Source organism: Mytilus edulis, chromosome 12, assembly GCF_963676685.1.
Source record: "Mytilus edulis chromosome 12, xbMytEdul2.2, whole genome shotgun sequence".
Taxonomy (NCBI): Eukaryota; Metazoa; Mollusca; class Bivalvia; order Mytilida; family Mytilidae; genus Mytilus; species Mytilus edulis.
This window is the reverse complement of record NC_092355.1, coordinates 29,805,671-29,825,413: the sequence shown is the minus strand read 5'-3', so window position 1 is coordinate 29,825,413 and position 19,743 is coordinate 29,805,671. Positions and strand designations below refer to the sequence as shown.

Genomic DNA, 19,743 nt, shown 5'->3' with positions numbered 1-19,743 from the left:
TTGGTCTGACCTACCGTTCGGGGTTCGAACCCACGGCCTACCGCAATATAATCGATGGAACACGCTATCATACAACCAGACAATGCTAATAATAATAATAAAACAAAGAAACACAAAAAAAATATTTTCAAACAATACCAAAAATATATTTCATGCTTTTATTAAAGATAAATAAAAATCATGAATACATTAAAGACTTCCATATAAAAGGCGCTTCATGATTTTGTTTAAATTAATTATAAATAATCATTATTTTTTGGTCAATGAAATATTTTATCGATTTGCATTTGCGGCATGATTGTTGTTCAGTGTGTAAACATTGGTAGATTCAAAAATAAACCAAGAAAGTTATAAGCCAGCATACTTATCGGGGGTGTTTATACTCATGAGTTTCCCTTTTCATCTTTTTTTCTCTTTAAAGAACCCGTCTTCAACCAGTTTTGTAACGACATAAATAAGATTTGTTTCAATTTGTGTATTTTGATTTGTAATCGGGACACTTATTTTTGTTACCGTCACCGCTATGCATGTAAAATAATTAATATTCAGAATCGCTGCTGCAGATTGGAAACACTGTATGAAGTGTGCCGGTAAATAGTTTGAAACTTGAAACTCGCATATTGATAATGTAAAATACATGAAATTAAAAAAAATTGCCACTTCTAAAGTTTGATCGTCGTTTCAAAAGTGAGGCTTTTGCCTCATTTGCCTCCATTACGCTACGGCCCTGCTTTTTAAGCCAAAAATAAGAATAAATATTAATCAGTACTATTTATGATAGATATGTGAACGGGTAAATTGGCGCAAATGAGTTTCGAATATTGGTGCAATTGATACGTTTGGAAAACAAAATTATACACAAACATGTTTGATGAGTTATATATGCAATGTTATAACAACGCTTTTCGTATTGGGCTTTCTAAAAAAAATAACTATTTGATTGATAATTTGAAGCAAATGATTAAAAAATATATGATCGTTTGAAATAGAATTCTTTCACGGTTGAAGTTGCCCCTTTTCGATCATATTATGTAACATGCAAATTCTCAATTTTATTTAAAGATATACATAGGGCATGTAGTTTATAAATCTTAGTTTATTTTAAGATAGTAAGACAATAGATAGCCTTATATTTTGTTGACAAAGGCAAATGGAACTTAAAAGAGAATCATTAAATTATGACACTGTTCACGGTACCTGATACATTTAGATAATGAAAAACAAAATTGTGGTGTTAATGAAAGTTTGACATATATATATATATATATATATATATATATCTGTCTTATGATTAATGTTTCTTACAGTAGTATTTCCATACTAATTATCTGGTGGAAAAATTGTGTGTGCTAAAGTCTTGTCGTTATTGACAGTAGTATCATAACCCTTTATCAATGGAAAACATTCAAGGGGACTACGGATTTCTCCACGAGTAATCTGTAATTGAACAATTCTACATTTACGATCGACAGATCCAATGTATTCAAGTATTGATCGGCACTTCAGAAGATTTGGTGAAATAAGAACATATATTGTTGAAGTATTTTCCAGTGGATTTCTTATTTGTTTAAGCCACCTATTAATGTAGTATACTCGTTGGTTAAATGGCATTATTTTCCTAATGAAGTCTAGTATCCATGGCTCATCTGTAAGTGATCCACATATAATTGTTTGAAACTTCTCTTTTCGTTTTGCGTCAAACTGGTGATAGACAGCCGTCGCCACTGTAACGTGAAAACAGAGTAATGAAAAAGGAACAAAGTGTGAGCAAAATTAAATCAATAAAACAAATCTAAGGATTTTTTTTAAGAAGGCAATTACATAAATAAAGGCAACAGTAGTATACCGCTGTTCAAAACTCATAAATCCATGGACAAAAAACAAAATCGGGGTAACAAACCAAAACCGAGCGAAACGCATTAAATATAAGAGGAGAACAACGACACAACATCGAAACGCAACACACACAGAAACAGACCAATCATAAACATAAACAATTGATAAGGACTATCTTATTTTTCAGCGCTTTAAAAGCAATGCAATGTGTTCTTTTCACACCGACTTATGAAGGCTTATAGATGCAAGAATTGATTTCCCTGAAAATGTAGATGTTTATGCGATATTCCTGCTTTACTAAAAACAAAACAAGTATATGTCCCAAGTACACGGATGCCCCATCCGCACTATCATTTTCTAATGTTCAGTGGACCGTAAAAATGGGATAACATATCTAATTTGGTATTAAAATTAGAAAGATCATATCATAGGGAACATGTTTACTTAGTTTTAAGTTGATTGGACTTCAATTTCATCAAAATTTTAACCTGAAGCGGGACAGACAGACGAACGGACGGAAGGATGAACGAGTGGACTCACAGACCAGAAAACATAATGGGGCATAAAAAAAACCCAAACAAACACTAAAAACATTCCTATTCCATAGAATAACATGAATGTCGACTGTGTAAATTTTAAGTATGTTTTTACCTGAAGACTTGCACTTTTCACAATCTGTTTCATCTTTTACACTTTCTGTCGTCGGCTTCAATTTACCTGTAATGAAAAGGTTTAGTAGTTAAACATGCGAGAAGACACTACTAATAGAGCAATACAATAAACCATTCATTACAAGACATGCTATTTATAATATTGAATGTCATTTTTATTTGGTTAAAAGAATAAACTTATTTGAAATCAGATCTCCGTTTGAAGATAGAATTACTGGTCTGGAGTTACTGCGGAATTCAGCATATGTCTAATTTTGGTTGAAGTGCAAATAATGCCTCGTTCACACGAACATTTAATTCGAATTAAATTCACACACTCTTCTTTTCTAATTCGAATTGGCTAATTGGAATTATCCAATTCGCATTAGAAATACGCTTTTGTTAATACGAACTAAAAGTTAACGTCGTTTTGACAGTAAGCGAATTTGACGCTCATTGTAATTCGAATTAGAATTGACGTTAGGACGTACAACGTTTCAAATGCGAATTAAACTAATTCGAATTAGTTAACGCGAATCGAATTCGAATTACGTGTGAACTCAACATAAAATATTGATTAAGTATTTGATAAATCATGAAAAGTTGGAATTTAATTACCGTAGATGGCTCTTTAGAAGATTAATTTGTGCACAAAATACGTCTGTGCTGTATAAATGCATATCATGTTTATTGCCATAACATATTAATTACATTGATACATTTCAAACACATACTTCTGAAATATGATTTTCACATCACTCACCAGGTAAACTTGTCCTTAGAATATCTAAAATATCTAAAAGTCGTGGAAACCATAAATGCTCACACGTTGTGCAGTTGATGTATGGCCGTTGCCAGAGCTCTTCTGGAATTTGTCCTACATAATCTATTTCCACGCCCACAAGTGGCATGCTTTCATTTATTATATGTGAATAGTGTTTATAATTGTTCTTTGTTACAGTTACTAAACCTGCTTGAAACATTTTTAAATGCATAGCGAGTTTCGTTTTTAATGGAAAACCGTACAAATAATCTTTTGCGAGGATAGCGCATGTTATATCATACTTTGTCTCCAACATTATCGACATATTTTCTACCCATTCACTTTCCTTTTTGTCGTCACAGTTTAAAAAGGCTAGATCAAATTTGTCAGATTCATTCCGATCTCTTTTACCATGTTTACGTCCTGTTGATAAAAGCATTGCAAATTTAGAGATTTGGAAATATTAGTATATGTAAGAAAATGAATGTCTGGTTCTTAAGTATTTTTACATTAGTCTTGTATTTCGATATTCCATAGTTAAACCTTGCTATATAAGATTGTAAACATGGTAAACTAAATATACAGTATTTCTACAACAGAATAAAGATTAATTAATATACATAAGTCCGTACATACACTTGTATCTTGTATCATAATCTGAGGTTACGTTCAGTGCGTTTGTTTATGAGTTAATGCCTTTACATTCACGTTATTGATAGTGATGCCTAAGTATTTCTTTTACTTACAAGTATGCTCCAGCAATTGTTTCGATATAAGCCAGAAGTATCGTAAATTCTTAAATGAATTGCTAAAATGAAGCGGAAAATATTCAGATGACATCCAAAACTCGCAAGTCAAAGAAAAACTGGCAACACCATTGAAAAAGAACAAAACGACGAAGAGATAATCAAGTTCACAAAAGATTACACAAAAAACTAAAAACTGAACAACGCGAGCCACACAAAAAACTAAAATTGAGTTAAAGTTAACGTACAGTAGAAACATATCAGTGATCACCAGTGACACATATATTCCATAAAGGTCAATCAACTTGTTATGGTGTCTGTAACGTTTTCGAAAAGATGACTTAACTTTGTGTCCTTGATTCCCTTGTTCAATACATCCCCAGCAACTCTATATCATGACAGGAAACGCAAGTTAAGTTATAATTATATTAATATTAAAATAATTCAGAAATCGTACGACGTTTTTTTAAAGAGTTTTACCCATTATGTCTGTTTGTTTTATTCACACATTGTTGTGATTATAATGAAATTCTATACGACTGTCATACAAGTGAGAGGTTTTTCTAGCTATTAAACAAGCATAAGAAAATGCCTGTACTATGTCAAGAATATGGCAGTTGTTCTCCATTCGTTTGATGTGTTTGAGCTTTTGATTTTGTCATTTGATAAATGACTTGCCGTTTTGAATTTGCCTTGTTTGTTTTTGCTGTTTTACTTTTTGATAGCTTTGTGGTATCTTGAGGTAAATCAAGATAAAAACTCATCACATATACCAGCCTATAACTCAACAAGGAATAAGGCTTTTAATACATATCACGTTAAGTCTGCCTAGAACTCGTCAGTGGTACTCGAATGAAAACATTAATTACAAAATAAATAACCAAGATATTCAAATGTCCACATACAGCTTTCAATATAGGTCAAGACACAGTTAACTAATCTAACTGATAAATCATCCCGCATTGCATTATCTCACTTAGTTTGATTAACATAAGTACGTAAGAAAACAGTTATGCCCCCGAACTCAAATAATATTCCCAGGGTCAAATGTCAAAGTCAAGGTCAGAGTGACTGATTTTGGTATTTGACACTTCTCGATCATATGTTAAACCGAAAACAATTAAAGAATACACTTTACTATCATAAGGATTAATGGTCAACATCGAAGTTAAAATGAAGTTTCTGCATACAAATTTGTCAATCTTCTGTTATGCACCGAACAAAAATATGACAATGTTTTACAATGAAACGGGTCAAAAGTCAAGGCCAGAGTGTAACACACAACTGCATACTAAGTTTAATTAACTTAATTTTTAAGGTACAAACTTTATGAGCCTTCCACAATAGTTTACTTCAATAGGGATAAAATATCAAAGTCAAGGTCATATTGTTAATTGAAACATCTCAAGTTCATGATGCATATTTTAGCAGCAAACACACACAAACACACAATTTTTGAAGCTAATGATGTATTTGACCCAAATAGAATAGCGCTATTTATACAAGGCCACCGTGTTCCATCTTTTGTTTTTGAATGTATAATTAGCTTTGAACGTTCGTGATTAAGTTAACCCTAAAAAGCGTTGTTTTCATTTGTATTTGCCTGAGGGAGTTTGCCAAAGAGAAAGGGGAATTAAAAAAACCAAGGCCAATCTTATATAGATACAGCTATACTTCTGGGTCCTTTTACTGTTTTCTTTTTTTTTTCTATCCAATTTTGACTTTGAGCGTTCGTGGTGAAGGTAATCCCGTCTTTTCATACTTTTGGCCTGAGGAGATTTGCAACAGAAAATGGAGAAAAAGTATATAATCCCATATAGCGGGTTATTTTTACGGGTGTAAAATTTCGCGATTTTTATTGAACTTTTATCAATACCTGTGCATGTACACTTATAAATTGGCGGAATTTATTTTTGCTATTTTGTTCTATCCGTGAAAATAAGCGAAAATTTGCATCCTACGAACATTACCTGCTATATGCTTAATGACGTCAGTACCAACGCACTGACTCCTAGGTTGTTCGTACCCTTTAAACTTGCAGTCTACCAGCAGAAGTATTGACCATAAGATAGAAAATTAGATTAGAACTGGGTAAATTAAGTACGTTCGAAGCGCTTTGTTTTTGATATACCTTCATCTGGGACGTTCAACCCCAATATTTTAAAGTCAAGTATAAATGTCTGAATGCACCCTGATTACAAAGATAAAAAGAAATCTTGCAATAGCCAAATTACTTTTAGTGAACTTTGTCCGTGTGAGCTTGAATCTAAGCTTTTTTAGGCGGATAATTGGTATTTATTTCTTCAAATAGAATTTTCTTATACTTTATTATGGGTCACCGCTCTATTTGTAAAGCTACAAGTTGCTCAAATCTGCATAGATTGTTCTTGAAAAAACGTTTTTTTTTTAATTTTGACATTAATATATAAAGATAAGTTCTAATGAAAGGAAAGAAAACATGCTGTCACCGACCTTGTATTTTTACTACAAGTACAAAAATTGAAAATGTTCGTTCTTTATAAAATATGGGTCAGGTAAGTTAAAAATGAAACATTAACACTGAGTCTCATTTTTTGATTATTATAAGAACGAGGCATATTGCATGCAAATCTTCGGAATTGTTACCATAAATATTACCAATTTTTCAACATTTGTTTTGAAATAATACTTTTAGGTAAGAAAAAAATTCTTTTGGCATTAAAAGATTCGTTGGGTATCTTTATAGTTACGTTTAATATTTTGGAAATGCATTCTAAAAACATCAAATGGAAGTTTACAGTTCTTACAACAGAGCTGAAAGATACTTAACGAAATATAAACTCATATTTGACAACTTACTGATATTGTCATTGAAAGACGAAAATTGCAATTGACCGAGAAAAGGGTGTATTTTTTCCGCATGAACATTTGATGTTGAAAATCACTTCAAACTAACAATAAAATATGAAATTATTTCTAGTTATCAATTTCTATCTAAAAGATATAAAACAAGAATGTGTCCATAGTACACGGAGGCCCAATGCACTCGCACTAGCATTTTCCATGTTCAGTTGACTGTGAAATTGGGGTCAAAACTTTAATTTGGAATTAAAATTAGAAAGATCATACCAGAGGAAACATGTGTACTAAGTTTCAAGTTGATGTGACTTCAACTTCATCAAAAACTACCTTGACCAAAAACTTTAACCAAAACTTTAACCTGAATTTCTCACTATCATTTTCTATGTTCAGTGGACCGTGAAATTGGGGTCAAAACTTTAATTTAGCTATAAAATTAGAAAGATCATATCATGGGGAACAGATGTTCTAAGTTTCAAGTTGATTGTGTTCTTCAACTTCATCAAAAACTACCTTGATCAAAAACTTTAACCTGTAGCGGGACAGACGGACGAACGGACGGAGTCACAGACAAGAACACATAATAGAATTTCGCATACTCATCTCTCATGGCTCATTAAGTTTTACAATATTTACCTTCAGTTTGAACAAGTTTATGATCTGTAGGTATTTTTGGTAATTTGCAGGTAACATTAACTAAAAAGAAAGTTTTAGGATTGCAAATATACATGTCTATACTATGTGGTTTTTTTTTTTATATAAATATACATAAAAGAAAAAGATATGGTTCACCAGGGTTATGTCAAAGAACGTCTCGTCCTTTTTTATAACAATGGTCCATAGCAACATATCAAGACCTTGTTGATAAGTAGTCCGTATCAGTTTATAACAGATAATACACGATGGTCTTAAATAGATGTAAGAAGATGTATAGATCAAAAATACGGTCTTCAACGTGTAGTTTTGGCTTACATCAAGCAGCAGTTATAGACATACGAATATGTATAGAACAAAAAGTACGGTCTTCAACGTGCAGTTTTGGCTCACACCAAGCAGCAGCTATAGACATAAAGATTGTAGGTTTATCAACTTAATAACGTGTTATTGTGTTCTTTTTCTTTTTCTTTGTGTATTATTGTTTTATTGTTTATTTCATTTTGAATTTTCAATTTAAGTTATCTAACGATATATGTGCACGAATTGATAATGTGCGTTTACTTAATTTAATGCTTGGTCTACACCCAACTGTAGGTGTTCATAATTCAATTGTTAGAAAAAATTGATAAGCAAAGCTAAAAATCTTATAACATTTAGCATGCTTATTTCCTGGGATTTTATTTGATACCATACCTGGATATGTACAGATTTTATATGCATGCATATATGTAGTCATCATCAATTGTTTGGTTTTCTATTATCAGTACCTTATATGCTAATTTTGAATTTGGCGGCCAATTTCAATGTTTCTAAGCTCCATGACCAAACATAGTAGTAAGCATAGTAATTAAGCATTAAACTAATATATATAGAATTATACATGGCAAAATCCGTATCGCATGCTGTTTCATCACAAGAAACCAATATCAATCATGAGAGCCGAAAGTTTCGATGGCTGATATTGGTCGAGTGATGATACAGCATTCGATACAGATTTTGTCCTGCATTGATCTGTTTATCATATATTTTAACAAAGTCGGATTCATGACATATATGTAAGTACAGGGTGCAATCGTTTGATTCTGACGATTGGGCTTGGAAGATTTTAGATAAAAGGTAATGGCAGATAAAGTGCGAGGACAACCCACCATTTTTTTTCTTAAAATGTCCTGTACTAAGTCAGGAAAATGGCCATTGTTATATTATAGTTCGTTTCTGTGTGTGTTACATTTTAGTGTTGTGTTTCTTTTGTGTCGTAGTTCTCCTCTTTTATTTGATGTGTTTCCCTCAGTTTTAGTTTGTAACTCCGATTGGTGTTTTTCTCAATCGATTGATGAATTTTGAACAGCGGTATACTACTGTTGTCTTTATTTAGAAATAATATTGAGGACCACATTTAGATGAAAATAACCAATTTTGTCTTATCACCCAAAAAAATATTCGGGTCCTAAATACATTTTTGTAATCATTTACAAAAGTTTCCCTGAAAATTCGGAAAGAAGTATTTGATAATTTTCCAAAATGATTTTTTGTAGTCTGCATCAGTGTCAATAAACGATCCATTTTCTCTAGCAAGTATTTTCAGAAACTCAAACTAAACATGCTAAATGAGGTTACATTTCGTATCATGCCAGGAAATACAGCAACTTGACGTCATTCGATATCACGATGTCACGTCATGTATGCGATACGGGTTTTGCTATGCGATACGGGGTATGCGATACAGGGTATGCGATACGGGTTCAGCTATGCGATACGGGGTATGCGAAACAGGGTTGGTGATACAGACTGGAAAATAAACCTTTATTAGATATACAAAACTGCTGTAATTAGTACTAAATACATGATAATGTGAAATAATTCATGTTCTTACCAAAAAATGATCAATTATGGCAATATATTTGACTTATCTGCTGGACTATGAAGGTAAATTTAATACGTACACTTTATATAAAAAATCTATATATTTAGACACTACAGAAGAGTACACTTATAGACTCCGCCACACAGTGGTTCATTTGCTAATCGAAATACTATAGAAACTTCTCTTTTTTCTTTATCATGGTGCAATTATATAAGTTAATTAAGATTACAAACCTTCATTAGCATTCAATATATGAAGCCTGACGTCAAGTCGGTCAGGTATTTCTGTATTGATTTCACAGTCTTCTATCATTTTCACTAGAAATGATATGACTGCAGCTTCAAATGCTTCAGGATCACTGAGTATACGTGATGATATCGTTGTCAACATAATCAAAGATCCTTTCCTCACAAATTTCTTCTTAAATACTTCATCTTTGTTAGATTGATTTCGAAGTGTTGCTTCTACACCTTCTAGATTCCATTGCTCAGGGATTGCCATTTGCCAAAGGACAGGATGTTCCGTTGCATCTAAGTTTAAAAAGTACTATTTTATATTTCTAACAACCTAAATTATATTGTCTGACGGCATGGTCATCTTAAAACTTTGGCATATAACGTTGCTAGTACATCATGTAGATAATGCTATTTGCCTTATTTTTTCAATGAACTTTGAAATAAAATACCAGTAATCAATATCAAATATGTACTATACCAGATATATTTCAAATGTATTTTAATGTATAAAAATTCTACCTGTACATGTTTCCTCTGGTACGAGTACGTTTGTGGGTCTTTCATACTTTACTGACAGCGTTAAGTTCTGTATGGCTTTTAATATTTCAACTACAATTGGAATCAAAGTTAAAAAAAGGTAATTAATAAAATATTCAAATATTCATATTTAGACTTTTGTAAACTATGTATTTTGAACCCTTTGTTTTTTCTGTTAAAACTTAAACATATACAAGTGAAGAAAATTCAATTAAATTTGTAGTGTCACCAACTAACAAAAGGAGACCCCCCCCCCCCACTAAAAAAAAGAGAAAAAGGCGAAGAAATAGAATTGAAACTAGAAACAGTGATATGTCAGAGAGACGATAACCAGACCAACGTACAGACTATTGGCAGTAATGGGTCTTCCGGACAGTAAATGCCGCACTCGAGGGGGGGGGGGGACTACAGCTGACCCGTAGGCAATCATTTATACTAGTTTAGAAGAAATGGACGTCCCACTTAACTCCGATACAGATACAAAAAAAATGGAAAAAACAACATACAATATAAAAACAGAAGATGCACTATGATTGCCAATGAGACAACTGTCCACAAGAGACCAAAATGACACAGACATTAACAGCTATAGGTCACCGTACGGCCTTCAACAATGAGGAAAGCCAATACCTCATAGTCAGCTATAAAAGGCCCCGATAAGACAATGTAAAACAATTCAAACGAGAAAACTAACGGCCTTATTTATATAAAAAAATAAACGATAAAAAGACTATTCAGAATAGGCTAAAAAAAATCGCGTTAGGAACACTAAGCTTGAATATTTCATAACGGTTAAAAACATAAAATCAATTTGATCAACGAAATATGTGAGTATAAGCAATTTTTAAAACAGTTATATATTATTTGCAAAGTCTAACATTGCTATGTCTTTGTCGGTCTAAATCACATAAAACAACACTTAATACGTTCCGACCCATAAAAAAATGAAAAATAAAAAAAAAAAGCTTTGCCTTGTGTGTGTTGAGTTTTCTCTTGCTTTTCTTTTACTTCCTTGACATCTGATCTGGTTGCATCTACTTTGTTTCCAACGATTTGTAGACTAGTTGCATGAGACTCTTTCAACTCATTAATCCCGTGTTTAACAGAATTTTCTAAGTTCTTTTCTGTTTCTGACCATGAATGTTGGGCTACTTCGGCTTGTATAGTTAAGTGGTCTTTGATAGATTCTGCGTTGCTTATTGATACATCTTTAAGTCTGTCTTCCATGGCTAAAATATACCCGATGTTGTTATTACAGGGGGAACTCATATTCTGTAATACCTGAAATTGAAAAGCTAAACTGTACAATTTGGTTTTTATGCTCATGGACGTTTCCTCCCAGAAGGTATAAGCAACTGAGTTTTCAGTACTAAATTGTTGAAGTTAAATATCAGTAACATATAATTGAACTCATAAGAGATACTAGATCAGGTCATTAAACTAGAACAAAATATTCGCATACTAAATTATCTATCCATATTAGGCATAGATGGGCTAAGTTCTGTTTTGTATGACTTTTGTTGAATTATTTTATAATCAGTATCTATTGTGTCTTATTTATTCCCGCAAATGAGTGATTCTGTAAGAACCAATTCTCTCTAAATAATCCATGCAGGAAATGGACTTAAATAAAAATAAATAGTGATTTTACCTTTCTAATAAACAGGAAAGAGAGGCTAATGATACAAAAGTGACATCCAATCTCATATGCTGAAAATAAACTGACATGGCTATGGCCACAAAAAGACCAAGAAACCAATAATAGTTACTATTGTACTCCGCTAGAAGTTAATAATCTCCCGCAAAACTATTTAGAAACCTTACATTTTTGCGATGCACAGTTATAAAAGCTATCATGTTGCATCTAATTTGGCTTTCTACACACCAAACGAAGCTTAATCGGTCCTTATTGCAAAGGGAACAACAAATAAATCATATATTTTCTAAATTAGTAAAATGTTAACTTTCAGATGACACCAGAGGTGACTATCATGAATCGGAAGTATCTGATCATTTCCCTTATTTCCTCTGACACAGATTTCGTATTCAACAATTTTTTGCATAGTGAGGCTTTAGAATCATTCACATATATAAATTGAAACTTGATGTTCATCTGTTGACTTTTTCAATCATCAGCATTTATTTTTAAGATGTTTAAGTGTACATATATTACAAAGTGGCATCATTAAGATCACCGTTTAAACACAAGGGTCTTGGGAAATTGTTTTATTTCCCATGTTTTCATTGGACGGAGAACACATTATGTTCTTAACGAATGATTCCGATCCACTATGTTTTAGGATGATTTTGGAGACTGCATCATATATAGATTTATTGTGTGGCCTTTATCGAAACAAAAATCGAGACTTTGACATGCCGTTTCCGCTTTTGGTGGCCGAATTTAGTTTTAATGTTCGTGAAAAGGTGAGTTAAAAGGTGACAATTGCATATAAGTCAATGATATTAAGTAAAGGCAGCTGTTTTGGCATTGGAAAATAATTTGCCTATCTTTTTGATTGATTTTGAATATTTTGCATATTTAACTTGTTAATTAAAGTATTGCAATGGTTATTTCAACTTCTATCATCATATGTTAAAGGGTTAATGTCTAACCCTACACTCTACTATTCGTACTAGAAGTGGCGATCATTTTTTGGAAATAGTTTAGAATAACAATATGCCATAATAATTTGAACTATTTCATACTTTGGACTGTTATATGAAATTGTGTTGCAATCCTACAAAATTTTATTTAACCTATTAACCGGTAATGAACAGAGCTTTGTTAACAGATAATGTCTGCCGTTGTTTTTTGAAATAGAAATTAAGTCCGAAATATTGGTATGATTGGTCCGAAATTTTATTTGATTGCGATTTTTTCTAAGACCGTGAGAACGGTTTTTACGAACAGGTTTAGAAACTATATCCAAAATGTTAACGGAATCGGTTCTTGATATATTACCAATTCCCATGATATTATCATTACGACCGAGAGGGTAGACTGTCTGTAATTTTTTAATCCAATTTAATTCAATTATTTTCCGTGATCGTATAAACTTTGAATGAGATTCACCAGGTTGCTTATTTACCACTTCTAAAGGTTGAACTGCTAAACATTTAATAGGATGATTGTGCTTCTTAAAGTGCTGATAAATGATACTTTTGAATTTATTGGGTCTTTTAAAACGATACAGATGTTCTTGAGTTCGTTTAGATAAATATCTTCCAGTTTCACCTACGTACTGAATACCACATCCCGGTTTGTTTCATGCGAGTAAATAAATAATACTGTTTGTTTTTCAAGTTATATCAGTTTCAAAATTTAAAGAAAATGTGCGACCATTAAACGTGAACCTTACTGTATTTTTGGTGGAAAGACGGGGACATGTAAGTCATTTTTTGGCATGACACTTATCGATAAAAGGGTAACCACGATTTTTATTGTTATCTTTCTTTCATTTATACCCATTGCTACACTCTTTTTATTGCATGATAGTTTTCAATTTATGAATACTCGTGTATATCTAATCACTCGATATTTAAACCATCACCACTTCTCCGTCGTGAATTTAAGATTTATGAGTCCTTCTGTAGCCATGTGTATTACGAAATTGTGCAATAAAATCAAAACAGCAATGATACAATAGAGATTTGCCATATTGTGCATATATACAAAGGAAACATCGTTCAGAAGATCGGGACTTTGTGGCAAATATTTCAAAATCTACAGAGTTGAATAAAGAGATTTTTACTATAAAATTTTAAACATAGTTTACACACTTCTTAATGTGCTAGCGTTTATTGTTAAAAAAAAGTCATTAACAACTATTCATAAACAAAACTCGTATTAAGTCCGAGATTAAGTCACTAAAGTCGAGCGCACCCTAGAAGGTGTACTTCACTACATATTTGAAAAAAGGATTGCCTGCTACATTTTAATTTATAAATTTAGTTTAATGGTATTAGTAATCAATTCGACTCATATGATGTGGATGATTCAATTCCCTTTTATTAGCAAATATAAAGTAAGTGTATGAATTTTGTTAACGTTACCTTTATTTGTTTTAAATTTCAACTTCACGCCTGGGTAGTTCTAATGATTTAAATATCAAGTTTCAAAACATATACAGGTATATTGATTGACACGGAAATCACGTGATTGTTATATGTGTGTAAATGTTAGCTTCCGTGCAGAAATAAAGTAGAAACATCACTTTTAGCACAATAAATATTATTAATATAAAAAAGAAGATGTGGTATGATTGCCAATGAAACAACCATCCACAAAAGACCAAAATGACACAGACATTAACAACTATAGGTCACCGTGCGGCCTTCAACAATGAGCAAATCCCTTAAGTCCAGATTTTGACATACAAGAAGCTAGTATGTAAACATAACTAATACATAAATTAAACAATTATTCAACATTATTTATATATCAGAAATGAAATAGATAAAAAATATACATTGCCCTTTCCTTTTCCCCCAATCTCTATTCCCTTTTCTCGATTACTAGTACTTTTTTTAAAGCACGTAAATAATTACTTGAATATATATTAACCCATATATACGTTTAGATACGTCAACGTATAAGATACGGATACGATACGTCTTTAAATGTCCCACTTCTAACTATTTGAAAATCCAACATGGCTGTCAATATTGGAAACAATTTCATATAAGCTCTATGAGAAAGACTATAAATAGCCAGGTAAACATATGGTTTTGCACAACCAACGCATACACGTATTAAGGAAAACACTGTCAAATATTTCTTGAACTGAAGAAACAATACTGCTTTCCACTCCCCATACATCAACAGTTAATTAACTACTAATCACAAGTCGTAAAGTGAAACGCGTATAAAAATTTGATAGCAGCACTTAGTCAAACATATTTATACAGACAGTTATTTTTATCTAACGTTTATTTATATTTTACAGATACATCCCCCTTAATTTTCGCTTTTGGAAATGCAATCGATGTAATCAGAAGCTTAGGATGGAGAAAAGTGAAGTACAAGTAGTCATCTTGGAACAAAATAAAGATATTTTTTTGGAATGACAGTTATTAATGAACTTATTGAGAAGGAACAGGATGGTGGTTTATTTTTTTTATTTCCATGTCATATGGGAAATATATTTTAAAACTATAACTTACATAACACGTAGGTAATTATATAATATAAGGAAATTTCACTTTCAATTACTATTATTACACAAATATCATCTATAATTTATTCAAATGCTTATACTTGTACTTGAAGCAACTTAAGATATTTAAATTTCAATTGGAAACGATATCAGCTTTTGTCTTGTACTTAGTCAGATAACTGGAAATTGTTATACTATAGTTCGTTTTTGTGTGTGTTGCATTGTCAATTGTTTTTTTTGTGTCGCAGTTTAGTGTTTCTGATGTTTCGTTGTTTTCCTCTTATATTTGATGTGTTTCCCTCAGTTTAAGTTTGTACCGCGGATTTGTTTTTTTCTCAATCAATTTATGATTTTCGACCAGCGGTATACTACTGTTGCCTTTATTTTTGACACATGTATATACGATGTGTTATTTTCGTCTTCCAAAATAGTATTTGTAAAAAAACTATTTTATCTAATCATTTGAGTTACTGCGTATGTGTACCAATTTTAATCTTGAGGTTTATAAAACCTCAATGTAATGATACAAAAGTTAAAATTACTGATCTGAAAGTATGCATGAAATGAAACAATTTAGTAATTATGATATTTGTAGTCTTTTTGTGTATAATCATGATAATGGTGAACACATGATTTCCTTTTGAACTAAAAGGGACTACTAAACTATTTCTGCCACTTTTGGTACCACAATGCTAGTTTTTATAACTCTGTTTCGAAACAAATATGGTTTCTATAACGCTTCTTCGAAACACATATAGTTTCTACATAGATTTGCTTGAAATAACAGAGATTATTTGCTTTTGTGGGTGTACAAATACATTTTTTGACATGGCGTTGTCAGTTATTTTCGAATTTGAATGTCCCTTTGGTATCTTTCGCCTCTTTTCTAAATTGTAGATATTACTTTATTAAACATTAAGCATCATATTTACTTTGTTATGAATTTCACAATGCTTAAAGCACGACAACATGAACAAGTATGCTTATAGTATTTGAAAGAAAACAGGATATTTAAAAAATCTATAATAATGTGTATGTTTACTCATAAACTAACACAAAATCAATAATCACAACTTTAAAGTGTTGACATACTTTTTAAATGTCCTGTTGATATTTAAATATGTTAAGTCACATGATACAATGAATAAAACATTCAATGCACAGGTATTTGTTTTCGTTTTGAATATAAGACCATTTATACTTTCTGCATCAAGTATTTAACACTTAACAAAAACAAGCAGAGAGACCTAATGGATAACGTTTTGTTAAATCATTGACCAAAAGTGACTAAAAGAATATTCAAATTTCGTATTTATCATATTACAATATATATCAGGAAACGTTTGTAAAACTTATTTAAAGAAAAGTTTAAGAATTTAACCCCTTCAAACATATATAAGTCAAACGGATAATGATCACTGGAACATGTGGAAGATCTATTAAATAATTCTAATGTGAAATACTCACAAGTTCGGCTGCCTGTAATCTCGCATTCAATTCAATTACTACATCTTCCTCTAAGTTGATTTTCCTTGAATCCTTCATTTGCATTTTAATAAGCCTTTTGTAAGGACGGTCCGCTAGATCTACGAACGCGTTCTCTAACTCGCTCCATGCTGTATTTATTTCGGATATCGTATAACATTTCGTCGAACAAGCATGACAAATGTCACGTCTGTATGTTGTAACTTTATCCAATGCAGTCTTCTCAGTTGGTGACAAAGTTGTCAAATTTCGAAGAAGAAACGATATTGCGCTAATATCAAGGTCGTTAATTGCGATATGCTGTGGTATGTATTTGTGTAGACAAAGTTGTTCAAGTCTACCACTACTTCGAACAGTATGTCCTTTTTCTTCTGGACCAGACTCATCATACAGTTTCTTAAATATCCAAATATCCATATGACCTGTTCGCTTAAGGCCGCAACCCGCAGGCGCACACGCACAGCATAATACCTTTCGTTGCTGCCATAGATGAAATATTTCATGCTTTTTCACATGAAGAAATCGTTCAAACGATCCACCATATTGTGATAAAAATTTGCCGTCAGCAAATGCAGATAAAACTTCAGTTCCAGTATCTACAACACATTTAAACAGTCGCAACAATTCCTGTGTTTCATTATTGTTAGTCATTGTTATAGAATATTTTGTTGCATAAATTTCTATACACTGCGTTTAGTCATGTAGGTTAAATTTTGTACACTTCTATTCAAGTGTGACCAATTAAATATTGGTAAATGCTTTCCTTTTTTCTTTTGACTTTTCACCATTTAAAATTCAACTCAACATCGTATTGTGATTAGTGAAATAAGTATTTTCTGAAATTGATGAGATATGAATTAACACTAATAAATAAGTCTAATAAATTTCATGCGCACAACACAGATTCTTTTCATCGTCATTTTTGTCCATGATAATTATCAATACACATAAACTAATAAAGTAACACGTCCGGTTAATGTATCCTTCTACTTGCAATTACTGAATTCCTGAACTTTAATGCCAATATTTTGATGCGGAATATATAGTTGTTCTAAGTCATTTGTGAGACCACATACAGTAAGTACTCATCCAAAAATAAATCGAGTATGTTTACATCATACAAACTTCTAGTCAATAATATGTTGCTATATGATATGGCTTTAAATATCTTTTACTAGCGTAATCGGCGTATCATATGGGTTTACCTGTGTCTAGTGTATTTTATGTGAGGATTTTAAATTCTTCACAGCCCGATCACAATAAAATTTGAAAAATATCTTCGATTTAATTGTATAGTAACATTAGTGAAAAATCAATGAGCTGTTACTATAGTGATACGGTGTAGTAATAGTTCATAAGCTCCAAATCAATCGAACATCTATTATTTACCATGATAAACAAAAAACTTGATCTCACATTGTGATATGATAATTTTTTTAAAACACGACTAATGAGAAAAACATGGAAAAATCAAAATATTACCATATATAACTCGTTACTGCGATGATGATCTTCATAAAGCAAAACAATATTTTAATCGATATATTGACTTTATCATGTTTATGTGACATTTGACAGGATGAGGCTTGCCGGAAGGGCGATGCAAGCAGTATGAGACTCCCGACGCCACCAGTTTCACACTTTTTTTTTGTTCTTGCGATTCCGTATTTTTTGTGTTTAAAAAAAAAAAAAGTATTCTTACTCAATTTTACATGAGTGAACACATGAAAAACCGTTAATTATTGTGGCCTATGATTTAACATATTCTTAGTTATTTGTGTATGAAATGTCCAAACTAAAAGCTGAGTTGATTTTACTATTCATTAGAATAATTGCATTGTTTTCATCGGTATAAAAAAGATTGTAAAGAGCTTTTTGTCATATGTTTTAACTAGTATTTTTATCTAATATGGTATGGATTTGAATTAGACAGTGTTGACACCCTTTGGTTATTTTGTTTTATTTAAAAAACAATTCAGTCGACGTTGCTTGTATTATTCAGCCACAACAAATCTCGAAAATTTGAAGAAATGTTATACAGGTTTCGTACAATGAAGTGTGATTTAAAAGACTATTAAAGATCATATCATAATGACCCGCAAACCAACCAGCATCGGACATGACTCTAGAACTTTACAGATCCATCCATAAAAAAACCAAACTGAATGATGGAAGTGAATTATTTAAAATCAACTGGTATTTATGTATCAACAAAGACAAAGATATACAAGATGATAAAACATGCCGCTTGATTCAGTTACATTTTCAAGCTTGTAAATACGTGAATATGTATGGAAACTATCATAAATATATGATAAGATCACTGAAGATCCTATCCCTTGTAATATATGAAAAGGTATGTATTTTAAAATCTAATTATATAAAAACAATGGAGTTACAGAACCTCAGCGTCCCTTCTTATCACAAGGAAGCTATCAAAATTCCAAATGGTGAAGTTGAAATCATCCCTTCGTTTATTTTACGGACGACATCACGAGTTGGTTGACCGTTATGGAATAACCGTTTCACAAATGATATCGGATATGTTCCTTACGTCGTAACTACAATCCTCTTCCCTTTTATGAATGTGACCTACCGAACAAGACTAATTACCAGATTTGTTATCACATAAGCAGCACGACGGGTGTCACATGTGGAGCAGGATCTTCTTACCCTTCCGGAGCACCTGAGATCACCCCTAGTTTTTAGTTGGGGTCGTGTTGCTTATTCTTTAGTTTTCCATGTTGTGTCATGTGTACTATTGTTTGTTTGTTGGTCTTCTTTCATTTTTAGCCAGGCGTTGTCAGTTTATTTTCGTTTTATCTTTCGTCCCTCTTTTATCAAGTTTATAGAAGTGTCCCTCCTCCCGGCAGGTTTCAAGTCCACGAAAAAAAATATATATGTTGAGTAACATGTTATTCTATTCTGGAATATAATTGTTTTAAATGTTATTCAATTCTGATACATATATATAT

General features: G+C 31.9%; 2 protein-coding genes across 2 annotated transcripts in view; one reads left to right on the top strand and one right to left on the bottom strand.

Moving 5' to 3' along the window:
• The window catches only part of LOC139498222 (uncharacterized), a 294,491-nt gene that overhangs the window by 18,855 nt on the left and 255,893 nt on the right, over positions 1-19,743 (top strand). The gene's annotated exons all lie outside the window — the stretch shown is intronic.
• LOC139498210 (uncharacterized) lies at positions 1,077-17,919 on the bottom strand. The gene is made up of 8 exons (XM_071286563.1): positions 16,751-17,919; positions 11,099-11,408; positions 10,110-10,199; positions 9,588-9,884; positions 7,470-7,529; positions 3,250-3,672; positions 2,488-2,553; positions 1,077-1,724 (listed from the first exon to the last, which is right to left on the bottom strand). Exons 1-8 carry the CDS (start codon positions 17,417-17,419, stop codon positions 1,321-1,323), a joined length of 2,319 nt encoding a protein of 772 aa, XP_071142664.1. The 5' UTR covers positions 17,420-17,919; the 3' UTR covers positions 1,077-1,320.

Excerpts from the sequence above, each read along its gene's own strand:
- LOC139498210 (XM_071286563.1), bottom strand. The coding sequence starts at position 17,419 with ATGACTAACAATAATGAAACACAGGAATTGTTGCGACTGTTTAAATGT. Across the intron at positions 10,200-11,098 it reads GAAAACTCAACACACACAAG|TTGAAATATTAAAAGCCATA; the intron begins GCAAAGCTTTTT and ends TTCCAATTGTAG. Across the intron at positions 1,725-2,487 it reads TGAAAAGTGCAAGTCTTCAG|TGGCGACGGCTGTCTATCAC; the intron begins GTAAAAACATAC and ends TTCACGTTACAG.